Source organism: Hyperolius riggenbachi, chromosome 7 (assembly GCF_040937935.1).
Source record: "Hyperolius riggenbachi isolate aHypRig1 chromosome 7, aHypRig1.pri, whole genome shotgun sequence".
NCBI classification, from domain to species: domain Eukaryota; kingdom Metazoa; phylum Chordata; class Amphibia; order Anura; family Hyperoliidae; genus Hyperolius; species Hyperolius riggenbachi.
In genome coordinates, this window is record NC_090652.1 from 140965749 (window position 1) to 140985272 (window position 19524).

Genomic DNA, 19524 nt, shown 5'->3' on the forward strand with positions numbered 1-19524 from the left:
CATTTCATGCATTACGGCAGCTACAAGAGTATTCATTTTGAAAACTGAAGAACAATAGCTTTCTCTGGCCATACAATGTAGCCTTATTGGTGAAATGAATGCAATAAACAAAAAAAAAAATATAAATCCACAGATACAAAGAAACAAAGAGGGTTGAACAATCTTCACTGTTGTCAATCTGCAAATCGGCAGCCATACAGACTGCAAAGGATTCTGGTTATTCAGCATCCTAAAAGTATATTTCTCAAGTTATAATCAGGACTCAAAATGTTTCTTTAAAACTGAAATACAATTGCCCAATGAAACAAAAATGTCCCTCAAATTTTTATTACTGGTTTAAATTTGGCCCCTTTAAAGAATGCAATTTGTACAAATAGCTACGCTATTGCTCTTAGTAGCCTGAGGATCACTGGAACGAAAAGATTCTAGCATGTAATTTTACTGATCACCAGAGACACTTCTAAATTCTTTCAGTTCTAGGCAAGCTGAACTCTTGATATGCAAAGTTAATGGATGGCAGGACCTAGGACCACAAATCCAGGTTTAATATGTGCAAATTTGTATGAGCTCAGAAGTGTAAGTCCCCTGCTCATCTCAGACACTTTGTATTAAAGCAGCATGGAGGAAAAAAAGTCAAGCCTTTATATTTAACACAAAGACTAAACTACAACTGAGAAACCACAGCGCTCTCAGCTAGGACTTAAAATGTAGCTCTTTGGGGGAAGAGAATCAAAAAGAGCAGCTACCTGTCTTCCTTGTGAACTTGGAACATGAAAAGATATTTAAGTCCTTAAAAGTCAGCAGAAAAAAATAAATTATTGCAGACAGATGCCCAATAACCCAAATTTGCTTAGTTATAATGCATACATTGCATTGTGTGTTTATCTATACTTGAGATTACACTAAAGAAAAGGAAGGGAGGGGGGCGCTGGCATTTAAAAGAACTCTTTGCATAAAGGAGTTCATTTAAATAGTTATTAAAAGCATGTGGATGATTGTAACAGAGACCTCAATTTAGAGATGAATGGAATGAGGGGCTTGGAGGAGAATTGAACATTAAATTTAGGGATGACTGGGCAAAAATTCCAAGCCAAAACGATACTAAAAATCTTAGAAATTGAACACAAAAAAGTTAATGCAGCAATGTTACATTCAGGTTAAAAAAAGCATTCAAAAGCAATTCCAATACTGAAAAGGGATTTCAAATTGATATTTTATTAACATGGTAGTTTTGTTTCTATAACATGTGCTTACACATCTGCACACTCAATGGTCTGTTTAGAATGAGGGTGTTTAAGTACTGGACACAAACAGGGTAGTATTGCATGTATTTAAAATAAAATGACAAAAAAAAAAGGTTTTCTTTGTTGTAGGCAACTTTGTCCACATTACTCATGAAGCTATTGCCAAATCTTTCCAAGGACTCAGAATTGGAAGGTTTGAAAAGAAGAAAATGCTGGGGGAAGTAATTCAACAGTGGCATAGCGAGCTCTCAATATGAGAAAGCTGACAATGTGGACCTTTTTCTGCTGTGTAATTTTGTCACTGGGAACAGTTGTTGATGGGCAGAAAGTAAGAAGGTGATGTGAAATAGGCGTCTGTAGAGTCAATTTTTCCTCACAGTATTGTGCAGTCAAGCTGTCCGCTTAATCCTTTTCTGGAACCAGTTTCAAGACCTTTCCAATTGCAATGGTCTTACCTGAAAGGGCAAGAAAAAAAAAACAGCTTTAGAAACCATAAGTATGCAGCAGCCTCAAATCTACATCTGCAGCACTTGCATATTAAAGAGGACCCAAACTTTTCCACAGAAGAAATAAGTAAAAACACAGAAAAAATGCACCCCGTTTTATATAGAGATAACAGGCTGTCTAATTCTCCCTCATCTACTAATAATTACTGTAATTTCAGCTGTCACCTCTGTGTGATCTGTGCAATTCCGACAGGGGCTATATGTAAGCACAGGTGGTTAACCCCGTGTGAACTTCCATAAAGCCAGGAAGTAACTAAACTGCAGCAGCTTTGGGGAGCTCTGAAAACGGTAACAAGGAAATGTTTTTTTCTGTAAAGGATATTATGCTGTTGCTTGTCTTTTAGAGCAGAGAGGAAGTCCTGGGTTCAGGGCCGCTTTAAAACTGTACCTGAGATGAAAGGGGTGAAAAGATTTATACATGCCTGGGGTTTCCTTCAGCCCCCCTCTGGCCTTATCGCTCCTCGCCACCATATGGATGGTCCCATAGAAGCCCCATTTTCTTTGGCCAGTCGGGCCAGTTAGCGCACCCACTCTCGTGGCTAGGAGTGTTCTGCTCCTGTGCAGTAGTAATGCTTAAAACGCTTCCGCCAACTGGAGTCGTGCCACGCGCATGAGCAGTACGTCCGGCTGCCTGAAGATAACTGGGCTTCTACGGGACCATCGCGGGAAGCCCCAGTTATATATAAAAACTTCTCCCTTTTCGTATCGGAAGTTTAAACAAGTTTTTGCTTAAAGTAAACCTTAGTATTTTTGGTGTTTGAATTCGGTACAACAAATTCAAAATACCCGAATAATGCCAAACACCGCTTCAGTACCAAACAGACGGTCAGGAGGAGTTCTCTACTTGCACATCATGTGACTGATGCTTCCTCCTTCCAGAGCCGGAAGCATCGGACTCACATGAAATGCGCTGTGAAGGCAATTAGTGAACTCCCCCTCACCTGGTCTGCTTGTTCGATACTGAAATGGTAATGAAGTGTGGTGCTCAGAATAGTTATGCAGAATTTGAACACCAACACTACTTCACAGTATATAAAAAAAAAAAATAAGTGAACGAACTCAGAATAAAAAGGAGACAGACACTGCCAACTTCCTTTCAAGCTAAAATAGTACTTCATCTGGTGGCTGCACTCGCTACTACTAAAAAACAAAACAAAAACAAAACAAAACAAAAAAAGACTCCCCTATACCCATTTCTTGCTTTCAGCTTAGACATCCTCCATTCTTGTTCCTCACCTGTCACTATGTAATAAAATATTTTACAGTCTTGCGCACGTACGCGGAGCTCCAGGCTGGCACTGCATTCTGTTGCAATGCAGGAAGGACAATAGAGCTGCACATGAGGAGCCTCACAGAGCAGGTGGAGAGAACATTGCCCGCTAGGCAAATCTCTTGCTAATGAGCCGAGTGGGACCGGGGGCCACTGTGCACACATTAAAGCGGAATATAACCCTGCATTTCAACTTTGCTCTAAAACATTATTCACAGTATATTATATGCAACCAGCATATTTTTTTTTTTACTAGACCAGCATTGGAAGGGTTACACAGTGCTTTAACCACTTTACCCCCGGCGGTACGAATTTCTCCGTCCCTTTTTTCCCTCCTAAAAAAACCAGGAACGGAGAAATCCATACCTTCCGCGCTACCGCCGCTGTCCGCGCTCCCGCACGCCGCCGCCCGCTCGGAGATCAATGAACGGGAAAATCCATTCCCGTTCGTTGATCTAGCCCCCGCAATGATCTGCTGCTTCTTTCAGAAACAGCGAGATCATTGTGAGTCTCCCAGCCTCCTACTGCTTCCTGTAAGCGTCCTTCCGGACGCTTACAGGTCGCATGTAAACAAACACTCTGTGGCCATCTTGTGGCCAAATAGTAAACTACACCCTAAAAGCATTTTACATATACAAACATTACATTTACACAATAAATTAACTCATTACCTCCCACACTCCCCAATTTTTATTTTTTTTTTTGTAATTAAAAAAAAAAAAAATACAATAAAAAAAAACAAATAGTTACCTTAGGGACTGAACTTTTTAAATATTTATGTCAAGAGGGTATAACACTGTTACTTTATAAACTGCGGGCTTGTAATTAGGGATGGATGCAAAACTGAAAAAAATGCACCTATATTTCCAAATAAAATATTGTTGCCAAACATTGTGATAGGGACATAATTTAACCACTTGAGGACCCACCCTTTACCCCCCCTTAAGGACCAGCGCTAGTTTGATTGATCTGTGCTGGGTGGGCTCTGCAGCCCCCAGCACAGATCAGGGTGCAGGCAGGGAGATCAGATTGCCCCCCTTTTTTCCCCCCTATGGGGATGATGTGCTGGGGGGGTCTGATCTCTGCTGCCTGCGAGTGGCTGGCGGGGGGGGCACCTCAAAGCCCCCCTCCGCGGCGAAATGCTCCCCCTCCCTCTCCTACCTGGCCCCCTTTGGTAAGCCGGGCTGCACAGGACGCTATCCGTCCTGTGCAGCCAGTGACAGGCTGTCTCCTGTCACATGGCGGCGATCCCCGGCCGCTGATTGGCCGGGGATCGCCGATCTGCCTTACGGCGCTGCTGCGCAGCAGCGCCGTACAAATGTAAACAAAGCGGATTATTTCCGCTTGTGTTTACATCTAGCCTGCGAGCCGCCATCGGCGGCCCGCAGGCTATTCACGGAGCCCCCCGCCGTGATTTGACAGGAAGCAGCCGCTCGTACGAGCGGCTGCTTCCTGATTAATTAGGCTGCAGCTGGCGACGCAGTACTGCGTCGCTGGTCCTGCAGCTGCCACTTTGCCGACGCACGTTATGAGTGTGCGGTCGGCAAGTGGTTAAATGGTTTTATAACCGGGACAAATGGGTTAATACATTTCATGGGTTTTAATTACAGTAGCATGCTTTATTTAAAAACTATAATGGCCGAAAACTGAAAAATAATTTTTTCCCACATTTTTTCCCATTTCCCCATTAAAACACATTTAGAATAAAATAATTCTTGGCATAATGTCCCACCTAAAGAAAGCCTAATTGGTGGCGAAAAAAACAAGATATAGTTCATTTCATTGGGATAAGTAATAATAAAGTTATAGACGAATGAATGGAAGGAGCGCTGAAAGGTGAAAATTGCTCTGGTGGTCAGGGGGTAAAACCCCTCAGTGGTGAAGTGGTTAAAGTTCCTGGAGAGAAATGCAGACGCATCTGAAGCTTACATAGATACATTTTGTTTACTTAAATGTATCTAAGTGTGGAATGTGACTCACTCTGACGGTGCAGGAGCTGGAGGACAGCCAAAGAGTGTGTAACATTTCTCACTTGTTACATTCTATTTAGTTAAATGTATCTATCTGAACTTCTGCACATCTCTCCATGGAACTTTAAAACTCTGTGTGTAACCCTTCCAATGCTGGTCTGGTAAAAAAAAAAAAAAAAAAAATGCTGGTTGCATATAATGTTTTAGAGCAAAGTTGAAATCCAGGGTTATATTCCACTTTAAGGCCACATACACACATCAGACCATAGTCTTTTGAAAATGAAAGATCACAGACCAATTTTACCCCCTTCCATGTAGTACGAGAGCCATACCTACACAGTCTATTCTATGGAGCTGAACTCCCCATCAGATAAAAATCTTTGCAAGATGCTGCACACACAGATGCTGTACAGACACAAAAGATCAGCATCTGCAAAAGATCTGTTCCTGCCAAAGATCCGTTCCTGCAAATTGCATTCATAGTCTATGAGATCTGCAGATCATCATACACACCTTGTTTAACTGACATTCATCTGCAGATCAGACAATCTGCAGATCTGAAAATCCATCCTGGTGGATCTGATCTGCAGATGAATGTCTGTTAAACAGGTGTATATGATGATCTGCAGATCTCAGACTATCATTGCAATTTGCAGGAACGGATCTTTGGCAGGAACAGATCTTTGGCAGATACTGATCTTTTGTGTCTGTACAGCATCTTTGTGTGCAGCATCTTGCAAAGATTTTTATCTGATGGGGAGTGCAGCTCTATAGAATAGACTGTGTAGGTATGGCTCTTATACTACATGGAAGGGGGTAAGATTGGTCTGTGATCTTTCATTTTCCAAAGACTATGGTCTGATGTGTGTATGAGCCTTAAGAGTCTTGGCAGAGGTGGTCACTCTTGGCTGCTTCACCAGAGTTTAATCTAGCATGTGTGCAATGCTTAAGCCTTCCTTGTTCCCAACCATACAGGTGTACAAAAACATTGAACAGACAAATGCACATTTAAGACTGACTTCACAAGAAATCTGTGCCGTTATCTTTGCTACTTATTTGTTATTGTGTACCTTCATCTCTCAAGGTAAATCGACCCATCTGAGGGAAATCTTTGAATGTTTCAAGGCAGATAGTTCCCGCTGTCCGTAAGCGGGCAATGCATACTTGATCCTGTTTTACAAAACGGGGTCTTGTCTTACTTTTTTCCCCTGATTTTTTGTCTACCAAGCAGATTAAGGCCTAGAAGAAAAAAAACAGTATTAGGCAGTAATGGTATAGACAGCCTAAACACAAACATAAATAGAGTAATTGAGTGTATGGAAACCTGATTAGCATATAGAAGAATTAATGTGCTAACATTTACATGTTTCCACTTCCCCAAGGTAAATCATTTCAGAGAGGGGAGCTCATTTGTGAACTGTGAAGCCTGGGATATCCAATGCTGGGCTTGTCTTGGGAGTTTAATAATGTCAATAATAGGGTATGATCCCAGAACAAGTTGAGGAGAACACATCTGTTAACTAGTCCTTCAACATTCCCCTAGTATATTGTACCTATAAATGGTGTTTCAAGCCAAAAAAACACTGCCAAAAGAACACTTCCCATTGATTTGCAAGACAGCAGCAGAATAAACTCACTGCACTTAGTTTTAGGTTCTGTGTCAAAAATTATTTAAGCCACACAAGTAAACTACTTACTGTTATCTCAACTTCTTCAATACATGTGTGAATATGTAGCACCGCATTATATCCAGGACAAATGATTGACTTGTGCTCAATTATCACAATCTATGCAAGATATAATACAAACAATAAAAAGTGTTATTTACATAACTTATGTAAGCAGTTTTACTATTCACTGAAAAACAAAAACAAACAGTTACCCTTGTTTTAACGTTTAGCCCACTGGTTTTCCTCTACCAACCGCGCTATTCTATATTTGGGCATTTTGTCACCAGCGAAAAGCTGGAATTTACATTTCACTGTGTTCTTTGGTTCAATCTGGAGCTCCCCTTTCTTGGTTCTGTTACACTACTGTCTTAGTTTGGGGGGTGGGAAAAGGCTATTGTGGACATGCACAGTTCTGGCTGTCCAGGAACAGAAAGGCAACAAAAATGTGCAAAAAAAACCCCCAAAAAACAGCAGTGCATGATTTTACTTAGATTCCTGCACAGAGATTCACTTCAAGCCCATGTTAATCAGAATAGTAAACTAGGATATAGATTTCTCTCACTTTGGAAAAATAAACTTGGCTAACGCATAAAGAAAACCTGAAGAAGATTTAAGTATTAAAGATGCACAAGCAAAAAGTTACCTATAGTAACCACCTACTAAACCTGTGATGCTTAATCTTCGGGGGGTACGTTAAGCATCTGTTAGGGGTTCCAGGGGCGCAGAAGAAAAAAAAATGAGGAGGGTTTCACCGCAGGTGCCACAGGTGTGCAGAGCCCAGCAAGAGGTTTAAGGGAAAATTTTGTCTAAAGCCCAGCACTGAGTCTGAGGGAGAAGAGGGGAGGTGGAGGCAGGAGAGCAGGTGAAGAGGCTCTATATCCATTCAGCACCATTTGCAGATCACTAGTGGATGCACTGAAAAGGTTGAGAACCACTGTTGTAAACCATTTTAGTTTTTGGTGAGTTTTCAACATTATGAAGGAAAGGGTATTTTGGGGCATGCCTTTTTGGTCATCTCAAAATAGGGATCAGTTCAACATTGCAACCAAGAAGCAGTTTTTACCTGGGCATCAAATGTGCGTCCAGAATGACAAAGATTATTTAGGTCACAGAGAATAAATCCTGGAAGAATTTCCTCCTCTTCAATGCCTTTGAGTCTGATCTTCAGATTTTCACCAGGGGATACAAGCTCTGTCTCTACTTCATCAGAAAGCAGGCCAAGGACTTCAACGGTGTGCTTTGAGGAAAGAAGGCAGAGTTACACAAGTACATCATAATAATCTTGCCAATTGCACCTAGCAAAGCATGGCACAGATCTGGCTGTGGATAAAGACTCATTTTTTCTACAAAGTAACAGCTTAGTAGCAAGATTCTCTGGTTAAAGGAACACTCAATTAAAATTTTTTAATACTCTTTAATAGGGTACACATTACCACTAGTGCTAGGTGCACTTTATTCGCACAGTGCTCTCTCTCTCTCCTTAAAAATCATCCTTTATTCCTCACACAGCTCACAAATATACTTCAGTGTCACAGCATGCAGGAAACATGGAGGAGGCTGATCTGAAGTGGTAACTGGTAACTAGATGAGCTGTAATATTGCTGAAATATAAAAAGCAGGGAGATGTGTAAACTGTACACTATTCCTGACTGACTGGCTTGCTTGTGACTTAAGGTGCATACACACATCCAATTGGTCATTTGAACAACATGAAGTGCAAACAACGAATTGTTCAGACGTCATGTACACTCACAAAGCAGCTGATGTGCTAATTTACATGTCGTTCAACCAACTGGATCATGTACAATGGACTGGATAGAACAATGGACTAGATTAAACGTCTGATCAAATGACTGTTTTAACATCTTTTAGTTAGACAAAACGACTAAAGGTTGTTTGTACAAACCTAACAGTCGTTTGAACAACAGTTAGTCCAACGGATCTGCTGAGCGGATTGGGCAAACTGGCTGTTGTCACTCGACTGCACGTACACACGTCCAACTTGTCGTTAAATTGACAAGTCGGACAACAAGTTGTTCGAAAAAGTTGGACCTAGGTTTGTATCTTTACATTCCAGGCTGTATCTACTTCATAGGCTGCTAGGAGACAGTTTACAAAGGCATTACCAGGAGTTAGTTTTTCATCTCCGATCCGCTTTAAGAGCCCAACAATTTTGTATCTAAAACTGACAGGATTTTACAGCAGAGAGGCAGAGCTGTGTGAGGAAGGAAACTGCTCCTAGTACTTGTGGTAATGTGTGCCCTAACAAACCGCATTAAAAATAAAATACTTTAAATCAACAGTATTCCTTTAACCTCCCTGGCGTTATGATGATTTCTAGATTCAGGGTCTAAAACCATGCAACTTTTTTCACAAGCTTTTAGACCCTAAAAACAAAAAACATACCACAGAGAGATCTGCAGCAGCTCTGGCATAGAACTCACTCAGGCACGGGATTACCGCTCTGAGCTGCGGATTTCCATCCCAAGCCTGACTCAGGATTACCGCTAAAGGAGGTTAATATAAACTACAAAAAAAGAAGAAAAAAAAAAAGCTGTGACAGAATTTGACAAATAAAAGGATTGCTTTTTGGTTGAATTAGATAGTTTTACTGAAAAGGAGAACCTTAAAGTTCTGAATCAATCTTTAAATCAGACAACTGTATTAGACTTTGCAACAGTTTTAAATCAGTTCTTTAAAAAATGACTGCATTTGTTTGTTAAGGTGGTCATACATTAGGCAATGGCCACCAGATCAGATCCCTCTGTTCATCTGAATCTTTCAATTTTCTACCCACATACTGCACACAGATTAGATTTCAGCATCATATCTATTTGATATAGTCCTTGCACCAGTGTGGTTTTTCTGTGTTTTGCAGAGTTGCCGTTACAATGCAATTTATAGGGCTATCATGTTAAAAATCTCTTTAAAGTGAACCTCCAGACTAAAAATCGGCTCAGCAGAACTGAAAAGGCTTGGTGTTTCTTTAACAGTTTCACAGCATCAGAACTTTGTTTCTCTTATACAAGCCTCATTTTTAGCTGCACAGAAGATAACTGCCCGGGCGTTTTTCCCTGATGCTGTGCAAAGCATGATGGGATTCCTGATGTTCTCGTTCTGCTGTTTTGGTGCAATTTTTTTTTTTTTTTTTTTTTACATTTTGAATTTGACATTTGAAGCCTAGCGCATGCAGCTGGGAGGGGTTATCAGGACACAGGACAGTTGGAACTGTGTCTTATGCTCCCTGTCACCTCCTTTCAACCAAAAAGATGGCTGCCCCCATTACAAAGATGGCAGCCCCCATGAATCACAAACATTTGCCTGTTCTTTTAAAACAGGGTGGGTAAGAGCTTATATTACCTATCTGTTCTAATTAACATAACTAATGTAACTTAATGACAGTATGTTTGTTTAGGCTGAAGTTCCCCTTTAACATGAAAGCCCTAACTAAAACACTGCATCCCCCCTAAACTAACTAAATTCCCCCAAACTCCCGGTGGCACATTGCGGGGAGCACTTCCATGAGAGGCAGAGCTTTCGGCTGCAGCTCTGCTTCTACATGCGTCTTCCAGCGCAAATCGCCTCTGCTTTCACTGGGAGGGGCGGGGAGAGGTGGAGATATGTGCGGATTGACGCGCATGGAGGCAGAGCTGCAGCTGAAAGCTCTGGCTCCCGAGGCAGCAAAATCCACAACCAGGAAAGTCGTGGATTTTGCGGGGGGGGGGGGGGGGGGTAGAGATTAAGTAAAGGTGTCCATACACTGGTCGATTTGCCATCATATTCGACCAACAGATAGAGCCCTCTCCGATCGAATCTGATCAGAGAGGGATCATATGGCTGCCTTACTGCAAACAGATTGTGAACGGTTTCAGGCTGAAATCGGTTCACAATCTGTGGTGGTGCTGCTGCCCTTTAGAGTTCAGCCACTGAGATGCGGAGTTTTAGTTAGGGCAATCATGTTAGAGATTTTTAATATAAAAAAAAAAAAAACAATTTTGAGACTTCAGCGTCTCTTTAAAGTGTACCAGAGCTGGGTGTAAAAAAATAAATAAATTTGATTTTATACTCACCCGCAGCTTCCTCCAGCAGCATAAACCCATCAGCTGCGATCAGCCCCGGTAATAGGCTCAATCGCGTCAGTCTGGGTTTACTGTGCATGCGCGGCAGGTCCGCACATGAGCAGAAGACCTAGACTGTTCTGGGTTTACTGTGCATGCGCGGCAGGTCCGCACATGAGCAGAAGACCTAGACTGGACGCAACTGAGCCTATTACCGGGGCTGATTGCGGCTGAACGGCAGACCGCGGGAGGAGGGCATGGGACTCAGATGGGTTTATGCTGCTAGAGGAAGCTGCAGGTGAGTATCAAATCTTTATTTTTTTACAGCTCTGGTATAATTTAATGAGCAAACTGCTAGTACTAAAAACTAATGCATACACCTAAATTTGCTCTGGTCTAAAATGGGTGAAGCAGTGGTGCCGCAACAAATTATGTGCTGTATCCTTTTCCCCTAAATTACCAAGAGGTTGAGCAAACTGAGCAAGTGGTTCTATGATGTGAAATGCTACCTTGTTTGGCATCATGACAAGCTGTTGTCCTTTGCATATTGAGCCAGATTCTAGTTTTCCTAGAACTACTGTGCCCATATCCTGCAATTGAGAATGAGAGGAAAAAAAAGCAGATTAGAAATCAAAATTACAATACTATACGAGTTACTAAAATAAGTATTTGCATAGCTTTTTAGAGATCATTCATCATTTTACTCCACTTGTTGGAGGAGAAGGGAGGCTGTGGGCTCATTCAGGCTGCAGCAACGAGAGCATGGTGTATGGTGAGAGCGAGCAGACAGTGGTGAGTGCGATTTAAATCTATGCCCTGACATGAATAACAGCTCCCAAATTGGGATGATCACAATAATGCAAATTTTTCCAAGTTGATGCAAATGTATGCCCATTTTTGTGCAAATATATGCAGCTTGAAAACAGACCAGTTTGAATCTAGGTTTAAAATGATTGGTTCATTTTCAAATTGCATACAAATTTGAATTTCAGAAGCATTGCTGCACTCATTGATCTTCCCTACTCCCAAAAAGGGCGTAGATTTTAATCACTGCCGTCTGCAAGAGGTTAATACGGTGTAGCAACACCTGGGTTGGAGACTACCATTCTTAACACTGTTTTATCTTCATTTTTCTATTATTCATCAGGGGCGTCGCTAGCCCTATTTTGGGGGGGGCACGTGCCCCCAATCTGTCCTGGGGTGCCACGGATCTCCGCCCGCCGCTCACCCACTCTGTCAGCGCAGCCGCCGCGTCACACAGTCAGACCTCAGCATCAGGCGGCGAGCCGGCGACCAATCGTGCGGGCGCTAGGACCCAGCGCCCGCACTGATATGCGGAAGTGACATCACTTCCACATATCGAGCGGGTGCGTCCGGCGCCCGCTGGTGCTGGTCGGGTCGCCGCTGATCATGAGGTCTGCTGCGAGGTAGGGGAAGCGGCGGCTAGAGGGGGGCCCTCCCTGTCACTCACTCACTGCCTGGGGGGCCTGTCATTCACTCACCCCCTCAAGGGGCTCCCTGGCACTCACCCCCTAAAGGGGCTCCCTGGCACTCACCCCCTAAAGGGGCTCCCTGGCACTCACCCCCTAAAGGGGCTCCCTGGCACTCACCCCCTAAAGGGGCTCCCTGGCACTCACCCCCTAAAGGGGCTCCCTGGCACTCACCCCCTAAAGGGGCTCCCTGGCACTCACCCCCTAAAGGGGCTCCCTGGCACTCACCCCCTAAAGGGGCTCCCTGGCACTCACCCCCTAAAGGGGCTCCCTGGCACTCACCCCCTAAAGGGGCTCCCTGGCACTCACCCCCTAAAGGGGCTCCCTGGCACTCACCCCCTAAAGGGGCTCCCTGGCACTCACCCCCTAAAGGGGCTCCCTGGCACTCACCCCCTAAAGGGGCTCCCTGGCACTCACCCCCTAAAGGGGCTCCCTGGCACTCACCCCCTAAAGGGGCTCCCTGGCACTCACCCCCTAAAGGGGCTCCCTGGCACTCACCCCCTAAAGGGGCTCCCTGGCACTCACCCCCTAAAGGGGCTCCCTGGCACTCACCCCCTAAAGGGGCTCCCTGGCACTCACCCCCTAAAGGGGCTCCCTGGCACTCACCCCCTAAAGGGGCTACCTGGCACTCACTATTGGGGTCCCTGTCACTCACTACCTAACTGGAGGCGCCTGTCACTCACTACCTAACTTGGGGTGCTACCATATTAAGGGGGCATTCTGCCTATTTATGTGAAATGCTGTCTATGTGCCTCATGACTGCTGAATTTGTCTTGTTGGGAGCCTTATGATTTGTTGGGGGCCTCAAGATTGCTGAATTTGTCTTGTTGGGGGCCTCATGATTTGTTGGGGGCCTCATGATTGCTGAATTTGTCTTGTTGGGGGTTACATGATTGCTAACTGCGAGACTATGGGAAAAGCTGAATGCTTATATGAGACAATAGCATTAAACCTACTTTTTTAGCTTTTTAAAACAGAAAATAAAACTGGGAGGTTCTAAAAAAAAAATTGAATACATTTTTCAGGAGTAGGATGGATGAAATTGTTTATCTTCACAGTTCAACTTGGATTTTCCATAATGTTCATGTATGAGTTAAAACGTTTGTACAGTATTTAGTTTAAATTGCTGTTGCCACTTTGCGATAAGTGACTTTTGGGTTGCAGTTTGGGCACTCGGCCTCCAAAAGGTTCGCCACCACTGTCATAATCTAATGTCCCACCATTGCTAGGTTCATGTAAATTTGTCTCTACTAGTTACCACACCTATATTCTGGTCCATGGCCCACCCATTTTTCGGTGCGGCGCGATAAGCACGCCGCACAACGTGATCCTCATATTTTTGGCACGCTAGCTGCAGTGTGCTGAATTCTGCTGCCTACAGTATGTACAGTATACGCTGTTCTCTAGTGCCTGCACTGTGTGCTGATTTACCTCCAGTGTGTACAGTGTAAGGTGTTACTCCGTGCCTTTACTGATTGTAAACCAGCTATATTGTATGCTGATCCCTGCTACTTTCAGTATGTACAGTATTAGCTGTAAAGCCTGGTACACACATACAATTTTGATTAGCCAATTTTAGCTCTGTTCATAAAATTCATTGTCTGTTGGCCCACTTACTGCACGGGGGTGGTAAAATTGGGGGTCAGTGATTGACCAATCAAAATTGTATGTGCGTATACATCTTTGATCTATGCCTATACCGATTGTAAATTATCTAAAGGACAGGGGGCTCCATCCAATATTTCGATGGGCAGGCTCGTTATCTGTAGCTTACACCGCTGCTAAGTTCATGTACATTTGGCCCCACCCATGGCCACGCCCACTCACCTCATGGCCACGCCCATTTTTGTCATGGCGCGAAAAACTATTTGCCCCCTTCCTGATTTCTTATTCTTGTGCATGTTTGTCACACTTCAATGTTTCTGCTCATCAACAACCGTTAACTATTAGTCAAAGAGAACATAATTGAACACAAAATGCAGTTTTAAATGATTGTTTTTATTATTTAGTGAGAAAAAAACCCCTCAAAACCTACATGGCCCTGTGTGAAAAAGAAATTGCCCCCTGAACCTAATAACTGGTTGGGCCACCCTTAGCAGCAATAACTGCAATCAAGCGTTTGCGATAACTTGCAACGAGTCTTTTACAGCACTCTGGAGGAATTTTGGCCCCCTCATCCTTGCAGAATAGTTGTAATTCAGCTTTGAGGGTTTTCTAGCATGAACCGCCTTTTTAAGGTCATGCCACAACATCTCAATAGGATTCAGGTCAGGACTTTGACTAGGCCACTCCAAAGTCTTCATTTTGTTTTTCTTCAGCCATTCAGAGGTGGATTTGCTGGTGTGTTTTGGGTCATTGTCCTGCTGCAGCACCCAAGATCGCTTCACCTTGAGTTGACAAACAGATGGCCGGACATTCTCCTTCAGGGTTTTTCGGTAGACAGTAGAATTCATGGTTCCATCTATCACAGCAAGCCTTCCAGTTATGTTAGTAGAAGGAACACCGCTCTACCCCACCAGTGGATAGTTGTGCTGGACCAGGTTAGCAAGACCTCAGAAGCAATGTTTTTAAAAAATTCATGTACCTTTAAAATTGATCTGTACCCTGGCTCTGCCCTCCAGGGTGAGACAGCCCCTATAGAGGTGGGCAGGAGGTGGAGCCATGGGCCAGATATGTATTAATATGTCAAAGGTTTTCCATGTGAACTCAGCTATGATTAAGGACCAGTAGGTCCGAAACATGTCAGCTTGAGATTCGAAGTTTTAATACAGGATATGTCCTGACAATAAAGAGGATTCGTGGTGAATTGATGCGGACCTTCCTTTTGTTGGAGCAAGCCTTCCAGGTCCTGAAGCAGCAAAACAACCCCAGACCATCACACTACCACCACCATATTTTACTGTTGGTATGATGTTCTTTTGCTGAAATGCTGTGTTACTTCTACGCCAGATGTAACGGGACACGCACCTTCCAAAAAGTTCAACTTTTGTCTCGTCAGTCCACAAGGTATTTTTCCAAAAGTCTTGGCCATCATTGAGAGGTTTTTTAGGAAAATTGAGACGAGCCTTAATGTTCTTTTTGCTTAAAAAGTGGTTTGCGCCTTAGATATCTGCCATGAAGGCCATTTTTGCCCAGTCTCTTATGGTGGAGTTGTGAACACTGACCTTAATTGAGGCAAGTGAGGCCTGCAGTTCTTTAGATGTTGTCCTGGGTTCTTTTGTGGCCTTTCGGATGAGTTTTCTCTGCGCTCTTGGGGTAATTTTGGTCAGCCGGCCACTCCTGCGAAGGTTCATCACTGTTCCATGTTTTTGCCATTTGTGGATAATGGCTCTCACTGTGGTTCGCTGGAGTCCCAAAGCTTTAGAAATGGCTTTATAACCTTTACCAGACTGATAGATCTCAATTACAGTACTTTTGTTATCATTTGTTCCTGAATTTCTTTGGATCTTGGCATGATGTCTAGCTTTTGAGGTGCTTTTGGTCTACTTCTCTGTGTCAGATAGCTCCTTTTTAAGTGATTTCTTGATTGAAACAGGTGTGGCAGTAATCAGGCCTGGGGGTGACTACAGAAATTGAACTCAGGTGTGATAAACCACAGTTAAGTTATTTTTTAACAAGGGGGGGGCAATAACTTTTTCACACAGGGCCATGTAGATTTGGAGTTTTTTTTCCTCACTAAATACTAAAAACCATCATTTAAAACTGCATTTTGTGTTCAATTTTGTTATCTTTGACTAATAGTTAAATGTTTCTGCTCACCAAAAACCGTTAAGTGTGAAAAACATGCAAAAGAACAAGAAATCAGGAAGGAAGCAAATCGTTTTTCACACCACTGTATAAAGATGTAGCTGCCCGCATCTATAAGTAATACATTTTGTATGTGGGCGGCGGGTAAAAAAAGCCTCAGAGGGCCACATTCGGCCCGCAGACCTTAGTTTCAGAACCACTGCTTTAGTGAGAGGGATAGGATTTATTGTAGCAACATTTTTGTAATTATCTGTACAAGGCAAGCATGCCATGCTTCATCCCTAAAGATGTCAATCTTACTGCTGACTGCCCCGTTCCTTGAATGACAACCACCTTACTGGTAACTGCCGTGTAGCATTGTTAAACATCACTTCCATCTCACAGTCGTGCTTCAGACTGACAGGTTGCTTTGTGAAGTGTCCAGGAGACTGCTAAATGTAACTTTTAATGCAAAGAGTTTAACCGAGTGCGGGACATTACAGGTGCAGGGGGCTGGCAGAAGCCCCAGGTAAGTGTCCGTTTTCAGTTTCAATCCCCCCTTCCCAGAGAACACCTTTAAGTCTTCTTAAAGTTAAATTGAAGTGAAGATAAACTGTTAAGGTAAGCCATCTACTCAACTTTATCACTATACTACTATCAGAAATGGCATGACCTCTAATTAGTTATCAGGGAGAACTGCCAACTGCAGAGAAAGTGATTTATAAAAATGGTTTATTAAAAGACATGCAGGTTCTTGGCAGGACTGGTTCTACACATACATTTATCTCATGCTACATGTTCGTTTAGGTTCACTTTAAAACTGACAACTTTAGGACAATTGTAACAAAACAAAACTGGCGATTTCTTGAGGGTTTTACACCACAGGTGTCAACTCCAGGCCTCAGGGGCCATATCCATGCCAGTGTTTAGGATGGACAGAGAGAGGAAGGTGTTCTACCTGATGGACCACACCTTTCCTGATTCATTCCCATCAATTAATTTGAGCTGTGCCAAAAATGTGTGAGGCCCTCGGCCATCAAAGGACCGTTTGACATCCACGTTTTACACTAATCAAGTTTTCCAGCTCTCCCATACGTTAAAATGATTTAATTAAAAGAGAATGTTTGAATTTGCACAAATCAGTTTAGTTCCTGACCGTGCCATTGAACGATTTCAATTGAAAGGTGTGTGGCCTTACACAAGATCTAGAAGATTTCAACTTTAACTTACTTTGTATTTATCCACAATTGGAAGTCGGACAGGTCCATCCATTGATCTGTTGAAGCTTGGCAAGTTATCGAGATATGGAATAAACGGTAATCCACTGAGGAAGAAAGACAAGTCATTGGATTTACATGATTTTTCCATCTGAAGGACACCCATTTCTTATGGTGTCGAATCCTACAATTTTGTTGCAAGCAGAGTTGAGTAGACCTGGAACCCCAACTAGATTGTATTCTTTGTGTGACTGCAATGTTCGGAGCGTATTCTCATTTGACCATTTTGAGCGTATTCTCATTTGACCATTTTGACTGAACCAATTCAAAGCTACACACAAATTTGCACTTCACTGGCATGCAAGCCATCTCACTAATGATCTTTACAGGATCTTTACAGAAGTTTAAGAGAACCACTGCTATGTCTGCCCAAGTACTTACACAGGACTAGGTAAGCCTTTGCTCTCCCCCGAGTACCTACATACAAGACTAGCAATATATTTGCTCTGCCCCTGAATTACCACTGAAGACTATGAAACCCTCTATACCGCATCAGAAAGCTTTTTCTGGCCTGGCCATTTCTTGATGCAAAGGATTACAGTGCCAGGAATATGAGCTGTTATACTTACATATACCACGGGCAGCAGTCCACTGGCTCTTTCAAGTTGGCGCCAGTAAGTCCCGAACATGGCATGAAGTGAATATCTTTTTTTGGGTTAAAACCAACTTTCTTCAAGAAGGGTACAAGCTTCTCTTTACATTCTTCATATCTAGGATGAATGAAAAAGTTCAGTTATAGGAAACAACAGGCAAGGTTTACAACCACCCCCCTCCACTCCTCAAAAAAACATAACACAAATGCACAAGTCTCATGTAAGAGCCTGCATTCAGAAGGACCTATTTTAAAAATGGGAGGAAGATGCTGGTGTATAGGGATGATCAATGAGGTACAAATAATTTTGCCTTGCATTTAAATTTATTATAAATGTTATGCAGCTTGAACTTGGACCAATAAAAGTGGACAGGAAATCACTGGTGTACTTCTATAAATTTTGATATACGTCTACACTAACATATGGCATTAGACACTGGTTACTGAATTCATATTAAAATGCATGGAAACTTTTCCAAACAACTAACATAACCTTTAAAGAGTAACTGTCAGGCTGCAGAAGCTAATTTAAACCTCTATTCTCCTGTGTTAAACAGTTTAGAAGGAAGCTCAAAAGCCATTAGTGAAGATAAACATTTCAGTTACCTTTGATGTGTGCTTATCTTAAGTCTGTTATAGACCCATAAAGACGCAAGCCGCAGCTAAACTGCAAAGCATTCTGGGGCCCTCCCCTCGGCTGCTAATGAGACGGTACAGCAGCTTCTAATCAGTCCAGCGTGATAACACTGATAAATCTCGGGCAGACTACACTGCAGGAGTCAGCTATTGTTCCTAGCCACATGGCTCATTAATATTCACTGCACACCGTGTTGTTCAAGAACTAGCTTATCTGTGATCAGAAGCAGGCAGGACATGACGACACATTTGGCTTCACAAACATGGAGCCTGCCATGAGCTGTCAGGAGCATCTATCTCTGCATATACTATATACAAATTCTGTGAAATCCAAACGTGGACAGTGAAATGCATATGTAATGTAAGTACAGCCAATCTTTAGCTACTGATATATGTGTTTATTTTCTCTGAGACCCAATACCTAACAGCTCCTCTTTAAGAAAAAAAAACACTGCATCATAAATAAATAAAAAAAGGGGGGGAGGTGGCTAATCTAGTTTAAGCCATCTTACTCAGATATTGTAGAGATACCTGTCATTACTCCAGTTCACTGTTGGATCATCCATTTTATTAATAAGAACTATTAAATGTTTTACACCAGCTGTTTTTGCCAACATGGCATGCTCTCTCGTCTGGCCTCCTTTTTCAAAACCGGTTTCGAATTCTCCTTTTCGTGCAGAAATGACCTGAAACAAAATGCATGTGGAAATTTACACAAAGATAAGCAAAATCACCTTAAAGCAGTATTGTCACCATAAAAATCTAATTTCAACAGCAACTGGTCTGAGTGCATTAAGTGATAAAGATGCTAATCCTGCATTCAAAACTTGCAAAACTTTTTCTGCTGTTATGGTTTGTAGTTATCACATACTTTAGAAGCACTGGCCCTAGTGCCAAACAGTTGAATTCTGGGAGTTCTTTTTATCAATAATATATTCCTCTTCCATTTATTTCCCTGCCTAGCTGATTACTTGTGTTTACAAGCAAGGCTCAGTGGGAATGTCTGAAGACTCTGGGAGGAGGGCAGCTAATGAATAGACAATGAGCAAGAGAAGGGAGGGGGAAAAACAAGAGTCAGGGAGGAT

General features: G+C 42.7%; 1 protein-coding gene across 2 annotated transcripts in view; it reads right to left on the reverse strand.

Annotated features, from left to right (window-relative positions):
• Positions 1-1195: 1195 nt before the first annotated feature.
• Positions 1196-19524, reverse strand: part of GSPT1 (G1 to S phase transition 1) — a 59609-nt gene continuing 41280 nt past the window's right edge. For both annotated transcript variants that reach the window (XM_068244701.1, XM_068244700.1), the window contains exons 8-15: positions 18971-19125; positions 17781-17921; positions 17165-17258; positions 11228-11308; positions 7724-7897; positions 6688-6777; positions 6061-6229; positions 1196-1699 (exon numbers count right to left, since the gene is read on the reverse strand). In XM_068244701.1, coding sequence (XP_068100802.1) covers positions 1647-1699; positions 6061-6229; positions 6688-6777; positions 7724-7897; positions 11228-11308; positions 17165-17258; positions 17781-17921; positions 18971-19125 — 957 coding nt within the window. In that variant the 3' untranslated portion in view covers positions 1196-1646. The remainder of the gene's footprint in view (positions 1700-6060; positions 6230-6687; positions 6778-7723; positions 7898-11227; positions 11309-17164; positions 17259-17780; positions 17922-18970; positions 19126-19524) is intronic.